Source organism: Oryctolagus cuniculus, chromosome 21, assembly GCF_964237555.1.
Source record: "Oryctolagus cuniculus chromosome 21, mOryCun1.1, whole genome shotgun sequence".
Classification (NCBI taxonomy): Eukaryota; Metazoa; Chordata; class Mammalia; order Lagomorpha; family Leporidae; genus Oryctolagus; species Oryctolagus cuniculus.
The window spans coordinates 16,144,285-16,169,646 of NC_091452.1; the positions used below are offsets into that span (position 1 = coordinate 16,144,285).

Sequence of the window (25,362 nt, forward strand, 5' to 3'; positions counted from 1 at the left end):
AAGTTGTATTGTTTGACATGAATTTCATAGCCGGTCCACCAGGACGTCGGTCCAGCCCCGAGTCCCCCACCCCCCCCATCCCGTTCATGCGTGTAACCCTCCGTGTGACAGGCACACTGTCATCCCACGCTCACCCCTGCCACCTGGGTCTGGGCGTCCAGTTCCCACAAGCTACATGGGTGTCGAGCCAGGGCTGGAGGCTCCCACGACCGCCTGTTGCTGCTTGACTCTGCTCAGAGGCCACCACAGGCCAACAGCCAGCTAGGACAGTCCTGAGCACAGGACCCCCACTTCTGATCCCAGCTCCCCTGAGCCAGACGCAGCACCCCGCACCCACCTTCCCAGGCCCGGCTCACCAACCCCAGCCTGCAGCACAGAACCCCCGTTTTTGGCAGTATGGACAAGTGGAGAAACAGGTGAGAAGAAACCCCCAGTTTTTATTGATTACAAACCCATCCACAGTGTTAACATGGAGAATCTGCAGCGTGATCTGCAATGTGATTGTCCAGTGAGGGCTTTGCCTGAAAATTGCCTAGGAAAGGAAATCTAATAAAACACATCATGGTGCTGAAATCAATTCTTCCCAGCGTACGTGATCCCTTTAGGGGAGAGGGGAGGGACAGAGGGGCAGTAGTCGGGGGCAGGTCACAATGGTTTTTCCTCCAGGGCACTGCCCTGTGCCACTCCTCCCCACCAGTGGAGATGGCCTCCCACCACCTTTGTGGTCGGACTGCTCTTGTCGGTGGTCGTGTCATCCCCCTGCTGTCCGGCAGCCCTGACACCACGGCCCCATGTCACAGTCTCCTGACACCAGTGGCAGCCCTCTCTTTCCCAAGAAACAGCCAAGAGCCCCACGGTGACAGGAAGCCATTTACTTTGTCTAAAAACCCTGGGCCAAAAATGCAGTGGCCACAACCTTTGCTGCTGTGCCAAATTTCAGGGACAGAAAATAATTGTGAGCAATTTAATTCACTTGATTTGGCTTCATTTTCTTTACCTGTTAAAGTAGTCTAATGCCCACTGTGCGCCCCATCTGCACACGCAGCCCTGCCTTCCTGCTGGGACGGAGACATGCTGGTATCGCTGAGAAGCTGGGCTCCCCTGGGTCTGTAGCTCAGAAGGGTCTAGGAGGCAGGACAAGAAACCTGTTGGCCAACAGCAGGACTGACTTCCTCTGTGAAAGCAGACGGCAGGGCCTCCGTCCAGGTCAGGCTGCCCCAGCTCCCAGAGCAGGTCTGGGGTCAGGATGGGTTGGCACAGGCCGCAGAGAACGGGGAAAGCCTGGAGGCCGGGGACAGAAGCTGACACCTGTAGGAGAGAATAAGCAACGTGGAGCCCACTCCACTGACCCAGGTTGGCCAAAGACGTGGCCAGAACGTGATGCTGTCCCCTCAGGAAGCTGCTGGCGGTAGGGTGGACGGGAGGGCAGCAGGAGGGTCTGTCGCAGCAGGCTGGCATTTAGGAGGCAGAAGCCAGAGCAGGACGAGGGTGTGCAGCTGGTTAACGCAATTTACACTATGTACAACGGGTTACTCGGTCCGCTCGGCTGGCAGCGTCCTCGCCAGGTCCAGGCGCCTTGGCTGGGGAGGAGGGCACCAGGAGGGAAGGGCGGGCTCGTCCAACGCCTTCTTGGCACTCAGGGAGGGGAGGAAGTGCCGATGGCGCCTCCCGGTACAAAAACGTGGAGAGAATTCTTTAAATAACGGCACGGAACTGAGACCGTCCGCCGAGGAGCCCCTCGGGCCTCGGGCTGGGGCCGCAGTGCAGTCTCTGCAGGCGGGCATTAGCAGCAGCGTTTCTTTCGTTTACTGTTCTTCGTGAGCTTCACCACGTCGTTCTGCTGCTGCTGCTGCTGTTTGGCCAGGTTGTCTTTCTTGGCTCGGAGGACCAGCTCTGTGATGCAGTTGAACATCTGTGCGGGAGACAGAGGCAGGGCCTCAGGCCTGGCGAGGACGCCTCCCTGCCTCCCGGGCCCGGCTCTGTCTGTACTTGTGAATTTTTGTACACGTACCAGTGGTCCCCGTCTTAATGACGGTTCCACTTAGAATTTTTCGGCCTGATAGTAGTGCAAAGGCAATATGCACTCCGTAGAAGCCATACTTGGAATTCTGGGTTTTGTCTCTTCCAGGGCTGGCCACATGGGCCCTGGGCAGTTCCACCTTCACGAGGGCAAAATGCACTTTGCAGTGAGCCGTGCTGCTCCGCACACCTAGCGTGTTCACTTAGGCATTCAGTGCAGTGCTGACTGCGGTCCTGGGACATCACCCCACCTAAGGCAGGGAGCACCTGTGTGTCCTCAGTGCCCTTTCTAGAAGGGGGTGGCGAGTTATTTTAAAGCGAAAAAGGAACAACATCAAAGCACCAGGAACTGTGCAGACTTGGGGAAGTCAACCTTGGGGATTTTCCTGCCTTTCTTTTAAGAGAACCCCTTCCGCTGGAATCTTCCAACAAGGCAAAGGTCTTTGGGGGAGACAGAGCCAGGGTGGGCTCAGCCTGCCACCCCATGGCATCTGAGGCCCAGAGGTCTGGCCTTTCCCAAACCACCTGATACCTTCCAATGCCAGGACCCAGGAGAACTACCTACAACCCACATCCCTGCATTCAGCCAGAGCAGCAGGTACGAAAAAGCTGAGCCGTGCGCTGTGTGCAAAGCACTTGCTACCACTCACCACAACCTGCAAGAAAGGGCTCCCACTGCCCCCAGTCCACAGCTCGGAGAGCTTACATCCTGGGTTTTGACCCTAGCCTGTCTCAGGAGCTTGGGTGGCCTGTGTCCCCCATGCAGTGGGGATCCCAACTTCTGGGGCCTCTCAACACCACACGCCAGGAGGCAGGGCTCCCCTTAAGACCAGTGAGTGGCAGCAGGCTGAGCCTGTGGCAAAGGTCTGGCTTCGCTCCCACAGGATCACAGCGGCTTTCCAGCAGGCCTGGAGGTGCGGAGGGGAAGCCGCCTCTGCTGGAGGGGGCCTGGGGGCCACAGGAAAGCAACCTCATCTCTGCAGGGAAACCAAGGCCACAGAGGATGCTACACAGGAAGGCGTGGCAATCCCGGGGACAAGGAGGCCCAGGAGATGGGGACTGGAGTGGGCTGTGCGTGGCTTTAGCATGGGAACAGTCTCACTCAGCCCCTCACAGGTGGGTGCTGTTCCATCCATTATTGACACACCTGGAGCCCCACCACCCCTACCTGAGACATGGGAGTAATTCCAGCCCACCTCGGGACTACTGAGACACACACTAAGACCTTGAAAAGGCCTGGCCCAGTACCTGACACACAGTAGGCACACCCTGAGCGGTGCTTACCGTGACGCTCTGTTGCTCACTTAGATGCCCCGAGCAGGCCAGGAGTGGGGAGGGGAGGGTTGTGTGGCAGAACAGGCTGGGTCAACCAGGAGGCATGCAGGCCCCGCCCAGGGCCTCAGCCAGACTCACCTCTTCCACGTTGACGTTCTCCTTGGCACTGGTCTCAAACAACTGGATCCCCATCTGCCCAGCAAATTTGTAGGCATCTTCTGTCTCCACCACCTTCCGCTCAGGGTCGTCATTCTTGTTGCCCACTTCAAGGCAAAAAGTGGTCAGCCCAGCCCTGCAGGAGCACCCCGGCCACCCATCTCACCATCCCCACTCATGGGGCCCGGCCTCACCTAGTATTCGGCACACATCGTCACAGTTCTGGTTGATTTCATGAAGCCACCGCTTGACGTTCACAAAGGACTCGGCACTGGTGACATCATAAACCACAATGACCCCGTGGGTCCCCCGGTAATACCTGGAGGGCGAGAGTGTGTCAGCTTCAGCCTGCATGAGCAGCCACTTCACCAGGTCTGTGTGTCTACAAACAGGTCCCTGTGGCTGGCGCCTGGGCAGCCACGGGCTCCTCACACCTGTGACCGGGGCCGACCCCTGCTGCTAGCGTGAAACCTCTCTGAAGCTGTTGCTGTTAGAATTCAGGCGATTTTTGTATTTGATGTCAGATCTTCCCTGTCCTCTCTGGACACTCAGGAACCACTGCCTTCTCAAGGCTGACTTAGAGAGATGCCTTTCCAAGAAGTCCTGGCCAAGTGTGCACCTGCGGCAGCCGGGCACTTCCAGCTGTGCCATCCTCCAAGTGCACAGAGCCCGGCCCAGCAGGGTGCGGAAGGAGGAGGAGCCACACATTCCTCCTCAGCCCCTGCGTCCCGGGAGCTCGGATGAAGGGCGTCAGGCCCAGGATGAAGAAGAGGACCAGGGCCACCTGTTCCTTTGCGACAGCCAGAGACCAGAAAGCACTGCTGCCGCCAACACCACGTAACTACCCTGTGCTGTCCCTCAGAGCGGTTCCCTAAAGCTGCCAGAACCACGGATGCAAACCAGGAGGGCACAGGTGGCCACCTGCCTGCCCTGAGCACCTCCCAGCTTCTGAGGCGATCAGTCCCTGCCCGGAGCCCAGTGCAGAGGCCGAGACGGGAACTGAGTGAGGGTGGGACTGCCAGGCAGTGGGTACAGCTCCATTCTCATCCGTGCCCTTCAGCTCTCTGGCACACGCTTCACATCCAAGGCCCGACCAAGGCCCAAGATCAGCCCTGGTTCCATCCCCAAAAGGCTGTGGACCATGGCCGCATTCCTGTGTCCACCTCACCAGCCCCCGTTCCCTCGTCACTACAACAGGGAACCTTGCACTTAACCCTTGGGGCAGCTGGAAGGAAAAAGGGGGACGAAGTGCCTGCAAGGCAGTGTGGGTGTGCTCGTCACCAAGGTTCCCTCAGTCTGCACTCCCAGACAGGTAAGAAGGAGGCAACCCCAAAGGCTGCAGCAAGCAGAGAGCCTCGCTGTGCCCGGGGGTCAGCCCCACCCCCACCCTGCCCTGGCTATCTCCACCCTCCCCAGGTGCTGGGTTCTGCCCACAGCTTTGCTCCAGAGCTACGGTGCACCTTGGCTTTGGGAGAGCCAGCACAGTGGAACTGTCTTGCTGTGGCTCCAGCCCCAAGACAGCAGGGCTGCCGCCGGTGTGGGGCGCAGACGACTGGGGTGGGAGGGGTGCAGCGGGAGTAGTGCAAGTGCCTCACCCGCTCCTTTGCTGACAGCTGGCTGTGGGCATCACTTCTGCTGTATCTGGAGCAAAGAATGAGCCTGGGGACGCAGTCAGGGGCTTGGAGCAGTGGCTCGGAAGGCGGAGGCGCTGCAGGACCCCATTCCCATCCCCACCAGGAATCACTATCACTTGCTGAACTCTGCTCTGGGCTGGGCACCGTGCCGAGCGCTCTAGCCTCCGCTTACTAACCGGGCTAGGACCGTGCTGAGCGCTCTAGCCACCGCTTACTAACCGGGCTAGGACCGTGCCGAGCGCTCTAGCCACTACTTACTAAGTGCTGACAAGCTGGACTCCAGGGCCAGGGGCTTCCCTCCCTCCTGACTCCACCCCGGCCAGCAAACCTCGGCTGCTGAGAGCGAGCTGGGAGGGGGACGGCAGCCCGTGAGGCTCACAGCAGCAGTTTCATTTTCTCTTTTGAATGCCCCGAGTCTGCCGCACCCCGACTGACCTGCCGTGCAAACCGCTGACCTCCCCAGGGCGCCTCTCTTCACCAGCCACCACCACAGGGCACCGAGCTCCCTCCTGCCTCATGGGGGCCACAGCCAGGGACCCTGGGAGACAGCCAACCCTCAGCTTCCATAGACAGCAGGCCGAGCAGCCAGGGGCACCCTGGAAAAATACGTTTTGCCTCAGGCAGCTGAGTAACTCCTCCAAGTCTCCCCAGTAGAATGGGGAGCTGGCCCAGCCTCTGCCCTGCCCGTCCCACCCGGCAGCTGACTTCAGGCAGCAGAGGAGGGGCTGTGGCTCCAGCTGCTGAAAGGGCTCAGGCACCCCAGGGTCCGCGGCCCAGCCCGAAGCATTCCTCAGGGCCACAGGGCTAACTGTGTCTGCCACGCTGAGTCCCCCATCTGGTCTGCACCCTGCTGGGAAGCACTGACAGAGGCCATATGCCCCGATGCCAGGGTGTGGGGGCAGCAGGGAGCAGGGCTGGGCTCTGGGTCAAGGCCTGTGCTTTGGCATCACACAGCCCTCAGTTCCAGTCCTGCCTAATCCACCAGGTTCTGGCCCTCTGCCCTCTCTGGACCTGTGTTCTTGTCCACAGAATGCAGAGGAGCCCAGGACTCCTAATCAGGATTAAATGAAACCAAGCAGGTGAGGTCCTTAGCCCAGAGGAAGGACACAGTGAGGTCAGTGTCCAGACCTGCAGACCCCAAGCCCACTACAGGAGGTCTTGCCCTGCTCTGGCCCAGCTGCCCCAGGCTCCCTGAAGCTCTCAATGTCAAGTCCATCCCGGGGAGCCTGGCCCCATGGTCATCCTCAGTCCTCACTGGCAGCTGCTGAGACACACAGTGGGCCCAGAGCCGACCACGGCGTGCATGCACAGATTCCTGCTAGTGCGGCCCACGGCTGACCACTCCCTCTGCCAGCAGCCCCACTCTCCCGGCCACCACTGCAGGGGTCACCCCTCACGTTCCTCCCTGTGCCCACGCTGGAGGGAGGAAGCAGACCTTCCTCATCTTCCCAGATCCACTCCCAGAGACGTGCTCTGGGGTCAGGCCAGACACCAGCACTGCTCTGCACACTCCATGGTGTGGAGCCCGGGCCCTGCCGTCACGGGACAGACCACTCCCTCAGCAGTGCCCTCAGCAGAGGTGGGGATAACAGCGCCGAGCACACTGGGTTCTCACCCAAGTCACCAGGACAAGCCCCGTAAGACCCCTAGCACAGCACATGACAGGCAGGGACATCCAAGCAAACCCTAAAGATAAACCAAGCACAGAGAGGTTAGGCAACTTGCCCAAGGTCCAGAATTTTAAGTTCCAAACCGCCTTCAAAGCCTGCTCTTTCCCAAAATGTATTCTATTGACAGCACAATAACCAAGAGCCCTGCACAAGACTCCAGCCCAGAGCCAGAGTCGGGTCATCCCCTGTGTGCAGCTAGGACCCACGGAGGGGCTGCAGGAGTAAAGCGGTCCACATGCGGAGGACAGATTTCCCACACAACAGCTTTGGGGAAGTAGAGGGAGGGCCTCCCACCAGCTTCCCTGGCCTCCCAAGAGACAGCCACCTGCAAGGAGGGCGAGTGACAGGAGCCTGCCTGCGAGGCCCCGCCCCAGCTGTCAGCATGACACCTGCTAAGAGTAAGTGCCGCTGACTAAGTGTGTGCTTGGGCAGGGTGCAGCACAAGCAGCTGGTGTGGCAGACGCTCACTGTCGCCATCTTATGGTAAATGAAGCGCCAGTCCGAGGGTGAGCTGACTGCCCGAGGCAGGGTGCAGTCTGTCCAGCCACTCCAGAACCAGGGCGCTCGGCCACTGCCCGCCCACAGCAGCAGAAACAGCTTGTCCCCGCCTCCTCCCGCATCTTCAGGAAGAGGAAAGGCACAGGCAAACGCCACCCACTGGGGCTAGCAGCGAGCACTTCCCGCCAGCCCTGGGACCCAGCCCGTGACATCCCTACCACCACCACACACAAGTCACTCAGCGGTGTACACACGGCCGTGGTGGGGTCTCAGGTGGGAGCAGGCGCAGCCGGCTTACGTGGATGTGATGGTGCGGAAGCGCTCCTGGCCTGCCGTGTCCCAGATCTGCAGCTTCACTTTCTCTCCATTGATCTCCACCGTACGAATCTTGAAGTCCACTCCAATCGTGGTGATGTAGCTGCCTGCACACACATGTCCATCAGTAGGGCCCAGCACGGATCCCCAGGCCACGGGGCAGATCCTCAGGCTCTGAGACGCTGCCCCACAACCACTGGGTCCCTGGGACACAGCCCTGACCAAGGAAGACAATCTGTTGGAGCTTACGACAGAGCCACAAGGGAGGGCAAAGGCAACACACAGGATACAATGAAACCAAACATTATGTTACAGAGTAACAAATGCTACAAAGGAAATGACAGGGGACCAGCTGGGGTCAGACCCATGAGACATTCCTATTCTGTTCAAAATTGTAACTGACCCACTACATTAACTTCCTAACACACCAACAGGCCATGACCTGCAGTCTGAAAAACTGTTCCAGGCAGAGGAGACAGGAGCACAAACAGCAGCGGAGGAGATGGTTCACGTGAGGTCAAGCACAGTGGGAGGCAGGTAGAGGGGCCGTGGCCAGATCTCCGGGCCTCTGGGACATTTTCAAGAACTCGGACTTTCTCTTGTGTGGGCTGGGAAGGTGTTAAAGGGTTTTAATCAGGTGCATGAGCTGCGTTTTCAACAGCTCTCAGGCCATCTGGGTAGAAGAGGACTAGTGTCTAGGGGCCGGCCCTGGGGCAAAGTGGATATAAAGCTGCCGCCTGTAGTGCTAGCATCCCATGTGGGTGCCAGTTCGAATCTAGGCTGTTCCACTTCTGATCCAGCTCTCTGCTATGACCTGAGAAAGCAACAGAAAATGGCCTAAGTCCTTAGGCCCCTGCAACCGCGTGGGAGACCTGGAAAAAGCTCTTGACGTCAGATTGGCACAGCTCCAGCCGTTGCGGCCATCTGGGGAGCGAACCAGTGGATGGAAGACCTCGCTCTCTGCCTCTCTGTAACTCTGCCTTTCAAATAAACAAATGCTTAAGGGGGGAGGGGGACGGTGTGTCTGGCTGGTGTGACCAGCTCCAACTTTGTGTGAATGAACAATGGAACACGGTACAGGAGACAGGACACCCGGGAAATGAAAGTGACAGGCAGCAAGTGCACAGGGAAGGTCAAAGATGAGGGTGAGGCGGAGAGCAAGGCAGACTTGAGAGAGGAAGTCACGTTTCTGCCTAGCTTGAGAGAAAGGGAAGGATTCGAAGACTGAGCTTAGCTGAGGGTGTATGGTGCAGATGGAACATGGCTGCTCCACCTCATGGACCAAAAGCAGCAAACAAGACTTGGCTTGCTCCAGCCAACTGATGAACTGCAACCACCCAACAAGGCACGCCCATGGACAGCAGGCCGCACCTGACCGTGTATCAGACCACGATGAGGCCAGTGAAGCATATACAAGCAGCAAGCAAAGCAGCCTGATGAGACTCTCGGAGCAGACTCTCCTGAGAGCGGCAGAGCCAGAGCTCTTCCCCAGACCCCTGGGCTGACCAGCCACACTCAGGCCTTCCCGCGAGAGCCCCCCAGCCAGCCCTGTGCTCGCCCAACTCGGAGACTTCACTTCACCCATCAAGACTTGTGTTTTCCCTGCGGCTCGGGGCACTAGCTGTGAGGACTTGGAACAAGTCCACCCTCTGTGGCTAAGACATGTCACGAGGAGCACCGGACGTACTTTGGGTACCTGGGATGGTCGGTTTACCCAGTGTGCTGTGTGCTGTGTGAACTAGAGTGTGTTATTCCCCTACTGCATAATAAAAACCCTTATTGGAACCAACACCACCTTGGTGCTGTTACTACACTTGCAACAGAGGGACAGACCCCGCACAGGCAGGGCAGAGGCCAAGGCACATCCAGAGGATAAGCCAGCTCCTGGTGCTCCTCTGGACCTGGGTGACACCAACGAGGGAACTCAGAATAGATGAGTGAGCAGCAGGCAAGCGAAGCAAAGAATAACTAAACCAGCAGCCTGAGGAAGGAAGCTGAAAGGGGAGCTGGAACCAGGTGATGAACACCAGTGGTTCTCACTGGGGGTGGTTGTGTCCCCAGAGGATCCCGGGCAGAGCCTGAACCCCCTCTCGGTTGTTATCACTGGGGGTTTGTGGGCAGAGGGCAGGGCTGCTGCTCAGCCTCACAACAGAGTGGCAGGACCCAAAGTGTCCCGGGTGAGAGGCCTCGCTGTCCACTCAGCTCAGGTGAGAGGGAGCCCCCGCCAGAGTGTGAACGAGGGGCTTCTTCAAGTTCATGGGAAGCGTACCTTATGTTTTAGTACAATTTTTCCATGAACTTTTCCAAAGAAAAGATGCATCCAGGTCTCAGGTATAGGACAGGTAGGGGCTGCCTGATGCTTCTGCCCAGAGCCAACAATGAACTAAGATACTGGGAGCAGACGTGGAGAGGAGAGAGACAGCAAGGGAGCCCCACGCATTGAAAGCTGACTGGCTGGGACAAAAAGGGACATTTTGGAGAACAAGAAGGTTTTCAGCTTCATCTGTTATCAGTCTCAAACATGACGACAGCCACGGCTGACACTGACGGAGAGATTACTTCGTCCCAGGCATTATGGCAAGTAGCCTCACAATAACCCAGCTCAAGGTCACACAGAGGCCAATTCCATCCAGCACCAGCGGTGGTGCAGGGCCATGGCTGTGGGAAGCAAGGGGCAAAAGCCACCAAGACAGCCCTGTCATCACTTCTAAGGGCAGCTCGCCCCAGCACAGCCCAGGACACCTACTCTGTCCTGCATCAGAGAGTCCAGCAAAGCCTCCAAACCAACCTGACATGCAGTGATCAGGGAAAGACAAATTTAAATAAGACAAGACTTGCACATCAGCTCAGCAAAAAGGAAGACAACCTCTGAAACCTAGCATTGATCAGAGTCACAGGGGGCTCTCACGGCCCTGTTGGCAGAATGTGCGTTAAATTACTGCAGCTGCTCGCCAAGGAAAGCTGGCAGTGCCCGGGACAATGCTATATGCACACTGTGAGACCAAGTCACCCTGCTTCTACAGAGGTGTGCACAGGAATACGCTGGCACTGTATCTCAGGTAATATCACATCAGTTAATAAACAGAAGCAATTGGAAACCACGCACAGTCCACAGCACTCTCAATGAGTTATGGTCCGTGTATGCACAGCACAGGGGCCGGGTCAAGGCACAGCCAGTTAAACCACTGCCTTTGATGCCTGTATCCTATATTGGAGCTCAAGTCCTGGCTGCTCCACTTCTAATCATACTCCCCGCAATGCACCTGAGAAGGCAGCAGAGGACAGACCAAGTGTTTGGGCCTCTACACCCACGTGGGAAACCTGGATGGAGTCCCTTGCTTTAGCCCGGCCCAGCCCCAGCTGTTGCAGTCATTTGGGGAGTAAACCAGCAAATAGAAGATCTCTCCCTCTCTCTGTCACTCTGCCTTTCAAATAAATAAATCTTTTAAAAGAAAAAACATGCACAGTACAGAAAACTTCACAACTACCGCAGAGGAGAGTGAGCCGTACACAGCAGGGAAGAGTGCTCCTCGGTACGCGGAGGGGCAGGCGAGCGTGCAGGCTCAGAAGTGGCACGGGGACACGCCACACTGAACAGAGCTGCACAGCAGCCAGGCGGCTGCAGGGACAACTCTCACTCCTCACCTTGTGGAAACCCGACACAGGCACATACTATTTTGTTTTTTTAAAATGTTAGGCACAAGAAGGCCTGAGTGGGAAAATGATGGCCAGCCAAGGGTCTTTCTGAACAAGATGGATTCAGACCACAGAGGCTTCTGACCTCAGCAGCCGTCCCCACTGTCCCCTCTTCTGGCAGCCAGAATGAGCCAGTTCTCTCATTCACCCACAACAAGGCAAGTGTGCTCTGGTGCGAGGGAAGGGGATTTCAGACCCGAAACATCCCAGCAGCACCCCAGGGGAAGACTCACCTGAGAAAGTGTTGTCTGCAAAACGCAACAGTAAACTGCTCTTGCCCACACCTGCAAGAGAGAGCCCAGAGGTGAGGGGGCGGTGGGCCTCTCCCCTAGCCCCAGTCCCTGCTCGGGAGCTTCTGCCCAAGCTCTAACCCAAGGAGTTCAGCAGGAGCCAGCTCCCTTCTCAAGGCCACTTTCTACCTCCCCAACCAGTCACACACCAAAAACATCTCCCCCACTCCATCCTGGCCTTTGCCTTCATCCTCACGTGGGACAATCTGCTCCTGGGAGAGATGAGATAGGAATTCATGCCCATGGCCTGTGCCGATGCAAGCAGGACAAAGGCCAACCAAATGAGACAACACCCTAAGTTTGTCCAAGCACAGTCCCTGGAAAACTGCACATCAGTATGCAGCTTCAGTGCACAAAGAGTTTGAAACGAGTAAGATCATCATGGCTGTTCTGCAGGGGAGGGAACTGAGGCCCCCACAGCTAGATGAGCTGTCTCAGGCCAGTAGGGTGTAGACTCTGCCTTACACCCGTCAAGCCAACAGCCCACATGCTCAGACCACTGCAAAACGCAGCTCCTCCGGCTGCTTATCCCTCGTAAGGCTCACGTCCCCTTCACTTCAACACATGGCAGCTTCCACCCACCAAGTGTGCCTGTCCTGTGTCCTCCTATCCCATCCTGACCCCAGCCACCCGAGGTCAGCCGGGTCAGCTAATCACAGAAAAAAAGAATCAGCACATATCAAGCCCTGTCTGGGTGGTGGAGACTGTGATGCTCCTGATTCCAACTGTATCTCGTGTGTGTGTGTGTGTGTGTGTGCACGCGCACACACTCATGCATGCACAGTGCACACATGTGTGCTGGATATCTTTTTTTGTTTGTTTAAATGTTTACTTATTTGAGAGACAACAGCCAGAGCTCCCATCTACTAGTTCATTCCCCCAAATGCTTGTAGTATCTGGGACAGGGCTAGGCTGAAGCTGGGGGCCAGGAATGCAATCCCGGTCTCCCACACAGGTGCCAGAAACCCAGTCATTGGAGCCATCACCCGCTGCTTCCCATGGGCTGTATTGGCAGGATTTGTAGTCAGGAGCTGAAGCCAGAAATCAAACTCCGGCACTCTGAAACGTGACGCTGGCATCCCTAGTGGCATCTTAGCCACCAGGCGAACTACTCACTCCTAAAGTTTTTATTTTTAACTGATTCAGAAAAACCATACTTTTTTTTTTTTTTTTTTTTTTACAGGATCCAACTACATCTTTAAGGTGAGAAAGCCTGGCGGGTGCGGGGGCAGGGTGTGGTACAGTGGGTTAAACCACCATGTGCAATGCCAGCATCTCGTATGAACGCTGGTTTCAGTCCCCACTGCTCCACTTTCAATCCAGCTCCCTGCTAACACACCTGGGAAAGTAACAGATGATGGCCCAAGTGCTTGGGACACTGCCACCCATGTGGGAGATGGGGATGGAGTTCTAAGCACCTGGCTTCAGCCTGGCCCATGAACTAGCAGAAAGAAGACCCCTCTCTCTCTCTCTCTTTTCTCTCTTCCCACCCCCAACTCTTCTTTTCAAATGAAGAAATGTATTTAAAAGAGAGAGAAAGCTGAGGCTCTGAGCAGCTGACCTAAAGACCTCTACAGGAAGTGGTGGGGCTGACACTCGAACCCAGGGCTGAGCCCTAAAGTGCCTCCTCTCTTGACCTACTGCAGGGGAGCAGTACTTGTTTCAGGAAGAGGAAAAAAATTGACTCCTGGAGCTCCTACTTCTCACTGCTGTTAGACTTAATGAAAATACCATCAAGGCTACAGGGAGCTCCTAACCCAGAGTTCCTGACAACCTGCAAGTCCATGTACAATTAGAAGGCAGGTGCATATTGGTGGGGGAGAAGCCCAAAGCTTCTATCCGATTCTCAAAGAGGTCTCCGCCCCCATCCCCCAAGTAGCCAGCTGCAAACCACTGCGGCAGAGTAAGCAACCCTGACATCCTCTCTGGGAAATCCTCACACAGGGTCTCCTCTGGGGACGTCTCCCGGTGAGCGAGCTGTTCGGGGACGCCTGCGAGAACATGCTTCAGTGCACACACCTGACCCCACCTTTCCAAAGGCAGGCTGGGGGCAAGGCTTTCCTAAGCAGATAGGTACAGCAGCGCCCACAGCACCTGGTGCTCAGCCCCCAAGGCCTGCAGAGCTTTTGCTCAGGGCCACTTCCTCATTGCTCCGCCATGAGGCTTCCTGCTAAACCCAAGGAGAGCCCAAGTCCTAGGCTGGGCCCTACACAGTGCCCTGCCCCAAGCCAACACCCTGTTGGCCCTGCCGGCTCCTCTGCTTCCTCCTAGAGCCTTCTGGGTCCAGCTTACTCAGCTAAAAGCTTACAGCTGGGCCACTAGGCTTGGCGTTCCTCTAACACGGAGACCTTGCCTCACTCACCCGATGCATTCAGTGCTCGAAGCCTGGTCCAGCACTTACTAGGTGCCAACAAAACACTGCTTAATGAATCTAAAACTAAACAATGAATGACTAATGAGTTCACAACTGCACAGACGCCAATCTCACTGACAGCTATAACACTACTAGGGCAGCACTGATAGAAACTAAAGCAGTGGTGTTCAGGGGCCAGTGCTGCGGCATAGCAGGTAAAGCAGTGGTGTTCAAATTTTGGGGATCAGCGGGCACAGAATCCCTTTATAAAATAAAAGTGTACCCAAATCTCATATATCTAACTAATACAAGGGGGACGTGCTGGGGCCAGCACTGTGGCGTACAAGGTTAAGTGTCCACCTGCGGCACCAGCATCCCATATGGGCATGGGTTCAGGTCCCAGCTGCTCTGCTTCTGATCTAGCTCCCTGCTAATAAGCCTGGGAAAGCAGCAGAGGATGGCCCAAGTGCTTGGGACCCTGCACTCACATGGATACCCAGATGGAGTTCTTGGCTCCTAGCTTCAGTCTGGCTCATCTCAGGCTGTTGCAGCCATTTAGGGAGTGCACCAGTGAATAGAAGATCTCTCCTCTCTCTCTCTCTCTCTCTCAAATAAATAAATAAATCTTTAAAATGGGGGCGGGGGAGGTGCTCCATGAAGTAACACAACAGCATCCCCTTCATTTAGGCCCAGGCTTCTCTGTAGGGCAGCTGAAAACCACTAGGCTGGGGCTGGTACTGCTGAGCAGCAGGTCAAAGTGGCAGTGGGTCCCTGCCACTCACGTGGGAGACCCAGGTGGCGTTCCAGACTCCTGGCTTCATGTTGGCCCAACCCCTGCTGTTGTGGGCATTTGGGGAGTGAACCAGCAGGTGAAGATATCTCCCTCTCTTTTTTTAAAGATTTATTTTAAGTCAGAATCAGAGAGACTTATTCACTCCCCAGTGGCTGCAATGGGCTAGGCTGAAGCCAGGAGCCAGGAGCTTCTTCCATGTCTCCCCAGTGGGTACAGGGGCCCAAGCACCTGGGCAATCCTCCGCTGCTTTTCCAGGCGCATTAGCAGGGAGCTGGAGCAGCCACGACTCGAACCATCGCCCATATGGGATGCCAGAGCTGCAGAAGGCAGCATTACCCCTACGCCACAGGCCAGCCCTACTCTCTGCCTTTCAAACAAATAAGACTTTGATTTTGCTCTCCCTTCAAGAGGAACACACTACGCCCTACCAAGCAATGCCACCTCCTAACTATCCCTATCACTTAGCCCACAGCACTGGTCTAAGGGAGGAAGCGCAGGGTACCAGTCTACCTTTCCCACAGCCACACTCAGTAGGAAACCCAACCAATCCAGCTCCATCAGCTTCTACCCTGCTAGAAGCACAGCCCTGGTGGCCCCGATGCCTCTCGGCAGCCAGAAGACAACACTCTCGGTCATGCCCAAGCTCCCCTTGCCCACTCCTCATGGCTTCGGTTACAGCCGGTGGAAGGCCCTCAGATCCTTCCCAACTCTAATCCCGCCTCGGCACCACCTCACTGGGTAACCTCAGAGGAGCCACGCCCCCTCTGAACCAAAGCTTACTGAAACACAGAGTGAAGGCTTTAACCAGATTCCACCAGCCACCCTAGTCTCCAGATTCCAAAAATGTGGATGGCCACCCCCACCGGTGCAGAGCCAATGCTGTTCCCAACCCCAGCCGATGTCAGCAGGGCCTAAGAGAAGGGGTAGAACCTCGGCAGAAAGGAGACCACCAGGGCTGAGGGACACCCCGGGAGGCAGGCAGGATGTGCAGAGTGGGACGCAGAAGTAACACTCATTGAGAGCCCACTGTGTGCCAGCCCTGACGCCAGCCGCTGTCATATACATCAGCACAGACGCACTCCCCACTTGGCCGCCGCCAAGCTGTGCGATTCGGGGCAAGCCAGCCACCTCCTCTGAGCCTTGGTTTCCTCGTCTCACACCACTCCGGCGATGGTGGGAGTCAGAGGAGGCAGACACACAGCAGCCCAGTCCGGGGGAGCACAGGATGTCGGGCTCCGTGCTCAGAGGCCAAAGCTCAGCCTCAACTCCCAGGGCTCCCATCTTCCAGTCTCCTAAGTGCTCAGCCTTGAGTGTCAGCTCACTGTCAGGAGAAAGCAAACAGCAAAGCATCTGTCTCCTCTCCACAACCCAGGCCTGCACGCCCAGACTGAGCCAGCAGCCGGACCACATAAATCTCAACCCAATGAGTCTTCACCCACACCTGACTGCTGAGTGAAAAATCAATACACCAAGCAAAATGCACGGTGCGCAAGCAGCCCCGAACCGTCCCCCAGGGCCTCCAGGGGAGGACAGCCAAGAGGCTGCATCTTCTGGCTGAGTTTACGCTTTTCATTTTCATTTTTGGATATCAAAGCACAAGCCTGAGACATCATGGAGAGAGATAAAGACCCCTGACTTGAACTCCAAAAGGAGATGAATCAGTCTGGTGCCAGACCCTCGGAACCAAGACCAGGGCTAAAAGCAAACCTGTACGCCAGGAGGCGAAGGCCACCTCCAGGATCAGCCTGCACAGCTCGCCGCTCTCCTTTCGTCCAAGTCACCGTCGCCAGTCCCCAGTTCGAGCTCCTTCCCCGGCCACAGTTACTCTCCCAACTCCCTGGCCAGTCCCTAACTTTGCAACTCACTCTATCAGCAACCCTGAGAACCTCAGCCCCCCTCCCCTGATCCAAACCACCAACCACACCCCAGGGCAGCTTCACAAAACCATCCCCTCCTCTGACCCCGCTGTGACACTGCACCAACCCTCCTGTACCCTGGGTCCCACAACCTGTTTGCTTTGGTCTCCTCTCTCCTTAACAACCCACCGACTCACTACCAGCCTGGCCTCTGCCTCCCGTCACGTGATCAGCGCTGGAAATGCCGCGCACTCCCAAGCCACCTGCCCAGACATCATGTAATCCAGAACCTCAGCTGCGCTCCCATAAACCTCCCGGGGCCGGCTTCCCTGACCTCGTGGTCACCCCATAAACCTGCCCGCCTGCCTCGCTCCAAACACTTCTAAAACCCTCCCCGGGAACCAGTCTTTTCTAAGGACACATACTATTCATTCATTCATTCATTCATTCAACAAAGACGCATCAAGCACTCACTGGGTGCCATGCACGGACCAGACAGGAGCCCGCAGGGTGTGTGTGTGTGTGTGTGTGGCCGGAGGCCCACACATCCCCAACGGCCCTGCGAATGCTGATGTCTGCTGTGCACCAGGCATCCCTCCCAACAGCTCACTGAACACGCGCATGGGCCACAAGAGGCGGATTCTACGATTATTCCAGCTTACAGATGAGGAAACCGAGCCGGGCAGACAGGACAACCGGGCAGGACTGTGCCAGGCCCTGAGCAAAGGGCTCTCCTCCGGCCTTACCTCATCTGCACCCCCAGCGATCCCGGGAACAGCCCCATTCTACAGAGGAACAAACTGAGTCTCCCAAAGGCTGCTGCTAAGAATCCCGACGGCGAAGTCGCCGGGAGCTTTACCCCTCGCTTGCCGCCAGCTCCCGCGCAGGGCACTCTTCCCTCTGTCTCATCCAGGACTCACACCACCCAGCAGCGCAAGTCCGACGAGGGAACCGCGGCTCGGGAGGGTGAAGCAACTTGCCCAAGGTCACGGAGCGAGGCGGCTGGGAGTCCCAGGACTCGAACCAGGGTCTCCACAACTCCGGAGATCGCGCGACTCGACCAAGGTCACACGTGAGGCAGGGGCGGGCGCCGGCGAGTGGACCCGGCGCGCTCGGCCCCTCCGCTCCGCCGCTCGGCGCCCCCACCTCTCCCGGCGCGGCCCGGAGCCCCTCGGCGCGCCCCCCCACCCCGGGACCCACGGTCGCCGGCCAGCCCCGCCCCGCGCGGGCCGGCGCCTCCCCGCCCGCCCCGAGGCCCCCGCGGGCCGCGCCCGGCAGGGCCCGCGCCGCCTCCGGCCGCTGCGGCCCTCACCGCTGTCGCCGATGATGAGCAGCTTGAAGAGGTGGTCGTAGTCCCGGGCCATGGCGGGCGGGGGCGGTGCGCGCGGGCGGGCGGGGTCGGTCCTGGCCTCGCAAACCGCAGCTCCCTCCGGGCTGCTCCGGCAGCGGCGGATCCACTTCCCGAACAAACAGCCGGAACTGACAGAAACACCTCCCTCCGCTCCCCCTCCTCCTCCTCCTCCTCCTCAGCAGCCGCCGCCGGTGCCACCGCCTCTCTCCTTCCCGCCCCGCCCCGCCACTGCGCAGGCGCGGCGCCTAGCGCCGCCTCTGCGCAGCCGCAACCCCGGCCAGCCGCGCCCTCGCCGCGCACGCGCACGCGCGCCGCGCAGGCGCCCTGGCAGAGTCCCCGGGGGCGCGGACCCGCGTTCCTCGCGTGTTCTCGTGGAACGCCGGCGCCGCCACGGCCGCCGCCCCCCGCGGTGCTGGGGGCTTGCGAAGAGGAGCGGCGGGCGTGGAGCCCTAACTGAAAGAAGCCTTGGGTGCCGGAGAAGACCGGCCGTGGGCGTTCGCGCTCCCTCATCTTCCACACCTGCGTGCGCTGCAGAGGAAATGACAGGCAGGCGGTGGCCGGGGGCGGGGCCCACGCGAGCTGCCGGCCTCTCGAGCCCGGGGCTCGCGGGTGGAAGGAGAGCCGGGCGGCGGTGGACGACGGGCACCCCGCCCCCTTCTGCGGTCCGGCTCGCGCTCCCGCCCGGTGCGGCGCGCCAGGTGGCCGCCGGCTGATGCTCGCCCGGGCCGGAGCCGCCGTTAGCGGGGCAGCCCTCGCCCTGCGACCCCTCGGAGCCCCAGCTGCCTTTTTGTAAGGCGGGGAGCGTTGGCTTCAGACTCGGAGTCCCGCCCAGCTTGAGCCGGCGCCAGCGGGATGCGTGGCCCGGGGCGGAAGCCGCGCGCGGAGATGGCTCCTAGCGCGCGTCTCGCGGCGGCCAGGGCGGTGCGCCCGCCGCCATCCTGGTCGTCAGCACCAGGCTGCTCCAGTGTCACAGCGAGCCCGCACCTGCCTTGTCCCCTCCATTAAAGTCTGGTGCTCCCGCTGCCATCTTCGGAGAAGTGCGGAGGCCGCCGAGCTCCTTATCACCTGTTTCGTAGAACCCTGCCCCTTGCCTGTCAAGCACCTGTTGGACACATTTTTTTTTTAATCATACTTCCTTTTCAAAAATTACTTTTTAAAAAACTTAATTGAAAGACGAGGGGAGATCTTGCATCCACTGCCCACCCCCCAAATTGTCCACAACAGCCGGAGCTCCGCCAGGCCGAAAAGTGGGTGGCACGGACCCAAGTTCTTGAGTGCGTTAGTAGGAAGCTGGAACTGGGAGCAGAGCCAGGGCTTGAACCCAGACACTGCCACATGGGATGCAGGCCACCCAAGCAGCGTCTCCGCCCCTTTGCTCATAGACACTTGTATCAGTTAACAGCCGCAACGTGCAGTTCATCTGAGGGTTGCATTAGAATTTAACCACTCTGCTGCCGAGACAGCGAGACAGCCAGCCGTGTGGCTCATAAAAAACAATGTTTCAGGCAAGATCCTTGAGCAGCACAGGGAGTGTCTGACTCATGAGTTACTTTTCCAGGAGCTGAAGTCAAATGAACAGGGGCTTGGAATTTGAGGGCGGACAGCAGCAGCCCCTCGAGTCTGGAAAACGTGCCATCCTCTTTGACCCAAGCAGTTTTAGGGGAGAGAGGCCTCGGGGCAGCCACAGGCAGGCACGCCCGGCCCCTGTGGCTTGAGGGGCAGCCTGGAGGTCCTGATGCCACCCCTTAGAAGCTCTGTGCTTTTGCGTCACATCACACAGTTCGGAGCCCCAGGGTCCTCACAGAAGGAGGACCTGTGTGCCTCTGTAAGTCCCCTAGGACATACTGACACGGTCGAGGTGGATAGTAACTCGTGGTGTTGACCACGGGCACCTCCTGCTGACTCATTCACACTTGAAGCCTTTCCTGTTGGCAACTCCAGCACACATTTCCAGGGCAGCCTCCTGGTCCCCAGGCTGCAGGGGGAGTGTGGGAAGTAAAGGAGAATTGACCATGATGAAAACGAGATTCCTGATTTGGCCTGGGTATGTCAGCAGCAGCCATTAGTCCCTGCATTTATTTATCCTCTAACTATTTAATGAGGGCTTACTCTTCACTGTGGGCCACAGATGGCAGAGGATGTAAGAACAGAGCCTTTTTCCTCTAAGAGTTTACAGTCCCGGCAGACATCCTCGTGAAGAATTAAAAATACATGATAATACAGTAGATGCAAGAGCTGTCAAATAAGCAGTGTAGGCCTCAGAGGCACCGAGAGACGGGAGAGCTTTGAATGTCAGGGGTGTTTAGACAGCCCCTGTCACAGCTGTGGGAGTCATCCATTTCAGTGTGGCGGGGGAACTCCCTGGAGGCCAGGCTGTGTGCTTGGCTTCCCAAAATGAGCGCAATTGTCTCTAGAAACATTGTTGCACATTTATTTAAACTACAGTTCAGTGAGGAGCCCTGTTAAAGTGTCTCCCTCCATAGATACAGAAAATGTAAGTATTATATGCACACACAAGGACACTCCAGAAAGTTCGGAAAACGAAATTAGCTTGAGGCAAAAAAAAAAAAAAACAAACAAACAAACAAACTTCGAAATCCATGGAGATACAGGGTTTTTTTTGAGACATGGGGTTTTGAAAAATTGTGGAAATGTATATTATACAAAAGCTCCACATGAATTTCAAACTTTCTTGCAACAAAATAAACATCTTTAATTCCCATTATATACACACAACCACACATACACACCACACACAACCACACACACACCACACACACCACACACACACACACACACACACACACACACTAAACTTTCGTGACCCGAGTTAAGCCTCAGTGAGTTCGTGGTTGGACCTTGGTACCGCCGTCCTCAGTGGCCAGCTCTGGGACGAGCGTTCGCACCTGAGGAGGCCCTGAAAGGATCTGAGCAGTGGGGCAGTCAGTAGTGTTCGTCTGATGAAGAAATGGAGGAGGGTGCAGGGTGCAGGTGCGAGGGAACAGCAGGAAGGAACAGATGTCAAACACCACCACCCAGACAAAGCCACTTGAAACAAGAAAACCACATCATTTACCTGGTAACTGGGCTCATTCACAGATTCAGTATTTGCACGTTTGCCCACGGCAGAGTAGGGGAAGAAGAGCCTTGCCTTCCTCCGACTCATCTCTGGGCCTACTGTGTGCCCCGCACTGATCTGAGTTAAGCAAAACTTTGAAATCCCTCATTCCCAGGAGCTGGCATTCTGGTAGGGATTACAGGAAACCAACACGTCCAAAGAGAAGCCTCAACAGAGCAAGGGGGGATGGGGCCCCTCGGCATGCTGAGCCAAGAGGGACGGACCTCGCCCTGCCCTTTCCTGGCCCCCAAGATCAACTGAATCTGAGTTCCATGGCTGCATGGACCACGTCCTACCCATCTTCACATCCTCTGGGGACCTTGCCCCATGGTGGGCACTCAGTGTCTGTTGGATTAAAGGGAAGCCACACACAGAATTTAGGGTTGGCTGGAAGGACTCAGAGGTATCAGAGGTAACTGCGCTGAACCCTCTTACATTTCTTTCTGTAGGGTGTCAGCCAAATTTGGGGTCTAACTCACAGTTAACCTGACCTTCAACCACTCAGTAGGGTTTTTCTGCTCCATCTTTGGGATTGGACCAGCCTTTCCAATGTGGTCTGAAGACACAGGGGCTCCATAAGATTCTTTCAAAGGGTCTGTGAAGACAGATATGCTCATGATATTAAGATGTTACTTGTGAGGCTGGCGCTGTGGCGTAGTGGGTAAAGCCACTGCCTGCCGTGCTGGCATCCCATATGGGTGCCTGTTTGAGTCCCAGCTGCTCCACTTCTGATCCAGCTCTCTGCTATGGCCTGGAAAAGCATAAAACGGCCCATGTCCTTGGGCCCTTGCACCCATGTGGGAGACCAGAAAGAAGCTCCTGGCTCCTGATCAGCCCAGCTCCAGCCATTGCAGCCATCTGGAGAGTGAACCAGAGGATGGAAGACCTCTCTCTCTCTCTCTCTCTCTCTCTGCCTCTCCTTCTCTCTGTAACTCTGACTTTCAAATAAATAAATAAATCTTTTTTAAAAAGATGGTTAATCGGGGCTGGTGCTGTCCTGTTGCCTGCAGTGCTGGCATCCCATATGGGTACCGGTTCAAGTCCCAGCTGCTCCACTTCTGATTTAGCTCCCTGGGAAAGCCCTGGAAAATGGCCGAAGTCCTTGGGCCTCTACACCCATATGGGAGAACCGGAAGAAGCTCCTAGCTTCGGCCATTTCGGCCATTTGGGGAGTGAATCCGTGGATGGAATCTCTTTTTCTTTCCAACTCTGCCTTTCAAACAAATATTTGCAAACATCTTTTTTTTTTTCAAATGATAAATTGAAATAAGATACACGAAAGCAAGAACTTTTGGGTATTATCAATAATTTCCTCAAAGTATATTTGAGAAACACTGGGTCAATACAGCTGCACCCCATCTTCCCCCCTCTTTTTTTGGTGCAGATTTAAGGAGCATCTCAGAATCACCTGGTGAAGTAATTGGGCTCCACCTCTTCTGAAAAGTGAAACCCACTCACCCCAAGCTGCCACATACCAACAACTTGTCTAGTTTCTTTTATCAAGTCTACCTCCCAAATTGATTTTTATAGAATGGCCCTATAATGGCCATTTGGCCATGATGACCAAAGAATCAAGAAATAAGGATTCTTTCCCAGTTCTGCTGCTGCCTGGCCACATGGTCTTGGACGCTGCTTCCCATCTGTGCCTCAGCCTTGCTCTTCGAAAGCCCCAGCTCGAATCAGGCCCGCCGTTCCTGCTGGCCAATCCCCGACATGGTAGAAGCCCTGACCCAGTGATGATGGCCCATTACCAATCACCACCACACGCTGCCAGACCTCGCATTCGGCAGCTTGGATCGTGAGGCAGTCCTCATCATCCTAGGACGACTACTCACGAGGAGCATTTCCGTTAGTCAATTTCTAACCATGGGCTTGAGAGGTCCATGCTGCACCTGCAACATCTAGGGCCAGCAGCACATGTCCAGATGCAGGCTCTGCACCGCAGCACATCTTATGCAGTAGCCAGCGACCTTTCCCCCAGCATCCTCTGTCTCACACCAGCCAGGTACTGAGGACCTCCGGTGTGCTGAGCCTGTGCAGGGGGCAATGTCATTCAATCCAGGTGACAACCCTTGGGAGACTGTACTGTCTGCACACATGAGGAAAGAATGGGCTCAGGTAGCATAGCTTAATACTATGAAGTTAAGGTTCAGGGGCCAGTGCTGTGGCGCAGTAGGTTAATCCTCTACCTGCAGCGCCGGCATCCCCTACGGGCACTGGTTCTAGTGCCAGCTGCTCCTCTTCCAATCCAGCTCTCTGCTGTGGCCTGGGAAAGCAGTAGAAGATGGCCCAAGTGCTTGGGCCCCTGCACCCATGTGGGAGACCTGGAAAAAGCACCTGGCTCCTCGCTTTGGATCGGCCCAGCTCCGGCCATTGCGGCCATTTGGGGAGTGAACCCATGGAAGGAAGACCTCTCTGTCTCTCCCTCTCACTGTCTGTAACTCTCTCAAATAAAATAAATAAAATCTTTAAAAAAAAGAAGTTAAGGTTCAAACCTAACTTCCTAGTCCCTGTGGCTGCAACCACACCACACTACACTAGAATCTTTAAAGTGGTTCAGAGTCTGAATTTCCTCCCAAGTATTTTAGAACCTTGACTTTTTAAGCTAGACTGGTTCCTCTTTATTCTTACTGTTCTCATTTGGAAAGGCTAGAACCAATTTAATATACATGCACATAAAACCATACCTAGAACAAGCACATTGCTAACTGCCAATGTTGTTTCCAAATCTCTCAATAAAAGAATGTTTCCAAATCCCTGTACCAAAGTGATCAACCCTGCAGCCTGGGAGGGGAACTTACCAGTAGGTGTGGTTCCCAGAAGGGACATGTGAGCCATTCACATTACCCGACACTTAAAAGTCACTTTGATGCCAATGTTTCCAGAGATTCCCATTAGAACAAGGATTGGGAATGCTATTGAGACCACTTGCTCACTGACATGCAGATGGGAGAGACAGTACTGTCTCCTCTGATGGCTTTCCCAGGCAACCTGTAAAAGGGTGAGGCGCTGATCCCCTCAATCTGAGAGCAGCTGAGGAGGGCCCCGGGGTGGGTGGACCTGGGCTGCTCATCTGGAGGGGGGCATCCCTTTACCTAATGTTGGACGTGGGTTTTCATTTCCTGTGATTGTCGGGAAATGACTCTCCAGGAAAGGCCTGGAGAGCAAGCTCTAAGAATGCAAAATGCTGATGCCTAACCAGCCAGCACAGGAGTGAAAGCCTCGGACTGTGAGCTCTGGGGACAGACTGCTACTTAGCCTTGGGGCGCTGGAGAGTGACCCCTGGGCCTCAGCTTCCTCCTCTGGAAAACAGTGAGGACAGACTCCAGGGCACTGTTGGCAGGGTTACGTGACCTGCTCTCAGCTGTCATCTGTTCTACCACCAAGGCCAGAGGAAAACGTTGCCGTGTTTCACAGAGGAGGAAACCAATGATCAGAGCTGAGATGACCTGGCCAAGGCTGACTGCTCTACCAACCTGACACACAGCTCTTGCTTCTCCATGCCTGGCTCCATTTCCTCCAACGTCTGGGCTGGGCTACTGTGTTCAAGACAGCTGTCACTCCAGGTTGACAAGATCCTTGTGCCTGCTCCCGGTCCTGGCTGTGACAGCCCCTTGCAGCTCACTTCCTGGGAGCTCACACCCTTCTTCTACTCTCAGAATGCCCTTCAGCACGCTCTGGGAGCCTTTGAGTCATCTCCGTCTGTGAATCAACCTCCATCCATCTATTCCGAACAGAGAGATCTCATCCTCCTCCGGTTTCTGGAACCAAAAGCTGGTGTTTTTCCTTTGGATTTTGTTTAATGAGTGTCTCCCACCTCTAACTGTGTCAGGCTCTCCTCCCAGTTGCAGATGGGGGGCTGAAAGCCAAAGGTAGCTATTGGCATCTAAGCTAAGACCCTGGATGAAATACTGAAGAAAACCTCCAGGGCTCGGCCGATGCCTCCCAGCCCACACCCCCTCGCAACAGGAAGTCCTCCTGCTCCTCACCATAGCTGCTGTAGAGGTGAACAAAGATGGAGACAGCTTGCTGGACATACGCCCTGGGCAGCTGGGAGCACATTGGTGACCAGCTAAGTCCCAGAAGCAGGCAGCAGTTACCATGGCTACCAAAAGCTGTAACCATTGGCTGGCTGGCGATGGGGATCCACTCAGCTGACCTCTCAAGGTCCCTTCCAGCCCTGGGATTCTACAGTTACCGGGAGCCAGCTGAGACCAGGTCTGCTCCAAGGAGAGAGGAAGTCCGTGACACCGAAGGCTCAGGCAGAAAGTAAGGATTTCATCAGCACCGTCTGAGAGGTCACCTTGTCTTATTCATCACAAGTGCTAAGTCACAGGC

General features: G+C 56.3%; 1 protein-coding gene across 2 annotated transcripts; it reads right to left on the minus strand.

The window, feature by feature from the left end:
* Nucleotides 1-417: 417 nt before the first annotated feature.
* On the minus strand, nt 418-18,147 carry RAB35 (RAB35, member RAS oncogene family). 2 transcript variants are annotated; one of them, XM_051826606.2, is made up of 6 exons: nt 17,868-18,147; nt 11,497-11,547; nt 7,551-7,674; nt 3,645-3,769; nt 3,433-3,557; nt 418-1,912 (listed from the first exon to the last, which is right to left on the minus strand). In XM_051826606.2, the coding sequence occupies exons 1-6, from the start codon at nt 17,917-17,919 to the stop codon at nt 1,784-1,786; spliced, it is 606 nt and encodes a 201-aa protein (XP_051682566.1). In that variant the 5' UTR covers nt 17,920-18,147; the 3' UTR covers nt 418-1,783. The 2 variants fall into 2 exon arrangements, with proteins under 2 accessions (XP_051682566.1, XP_051682567.1); XM_051826607.2 differs by lacking the exon at nt 3,433-3,557 and having other exon boundaries at nt 17,868-18,113.
* Between the last annotated feature and the right edge of the window lie 7,215 nt (nt 18,148-25,362).

Coding starts and splice junctions, on each gene's coding strand:
- RAB35 (XM_051826606.2), bottom strand. CDS start 17,919: ATGGCCCGGGACTACGACCACCTCTTCAAGCTGCTCATCATCGGCGAC. Junction 11,548..17,867: donor GCTCATCATCGGCGACAGCG/GTGAGGGCCGCA, acceptor TCTCTCTTGCAG/GTGTGGGCAAGAGCAGTTTA. Junction 3,558..3,644: donor CGATGTGTGCCGAATACTAG/GTGAGGCCGGGC, acceptor TTTGCCTTGAAG/TGGGCAACAAGAATGACGAC.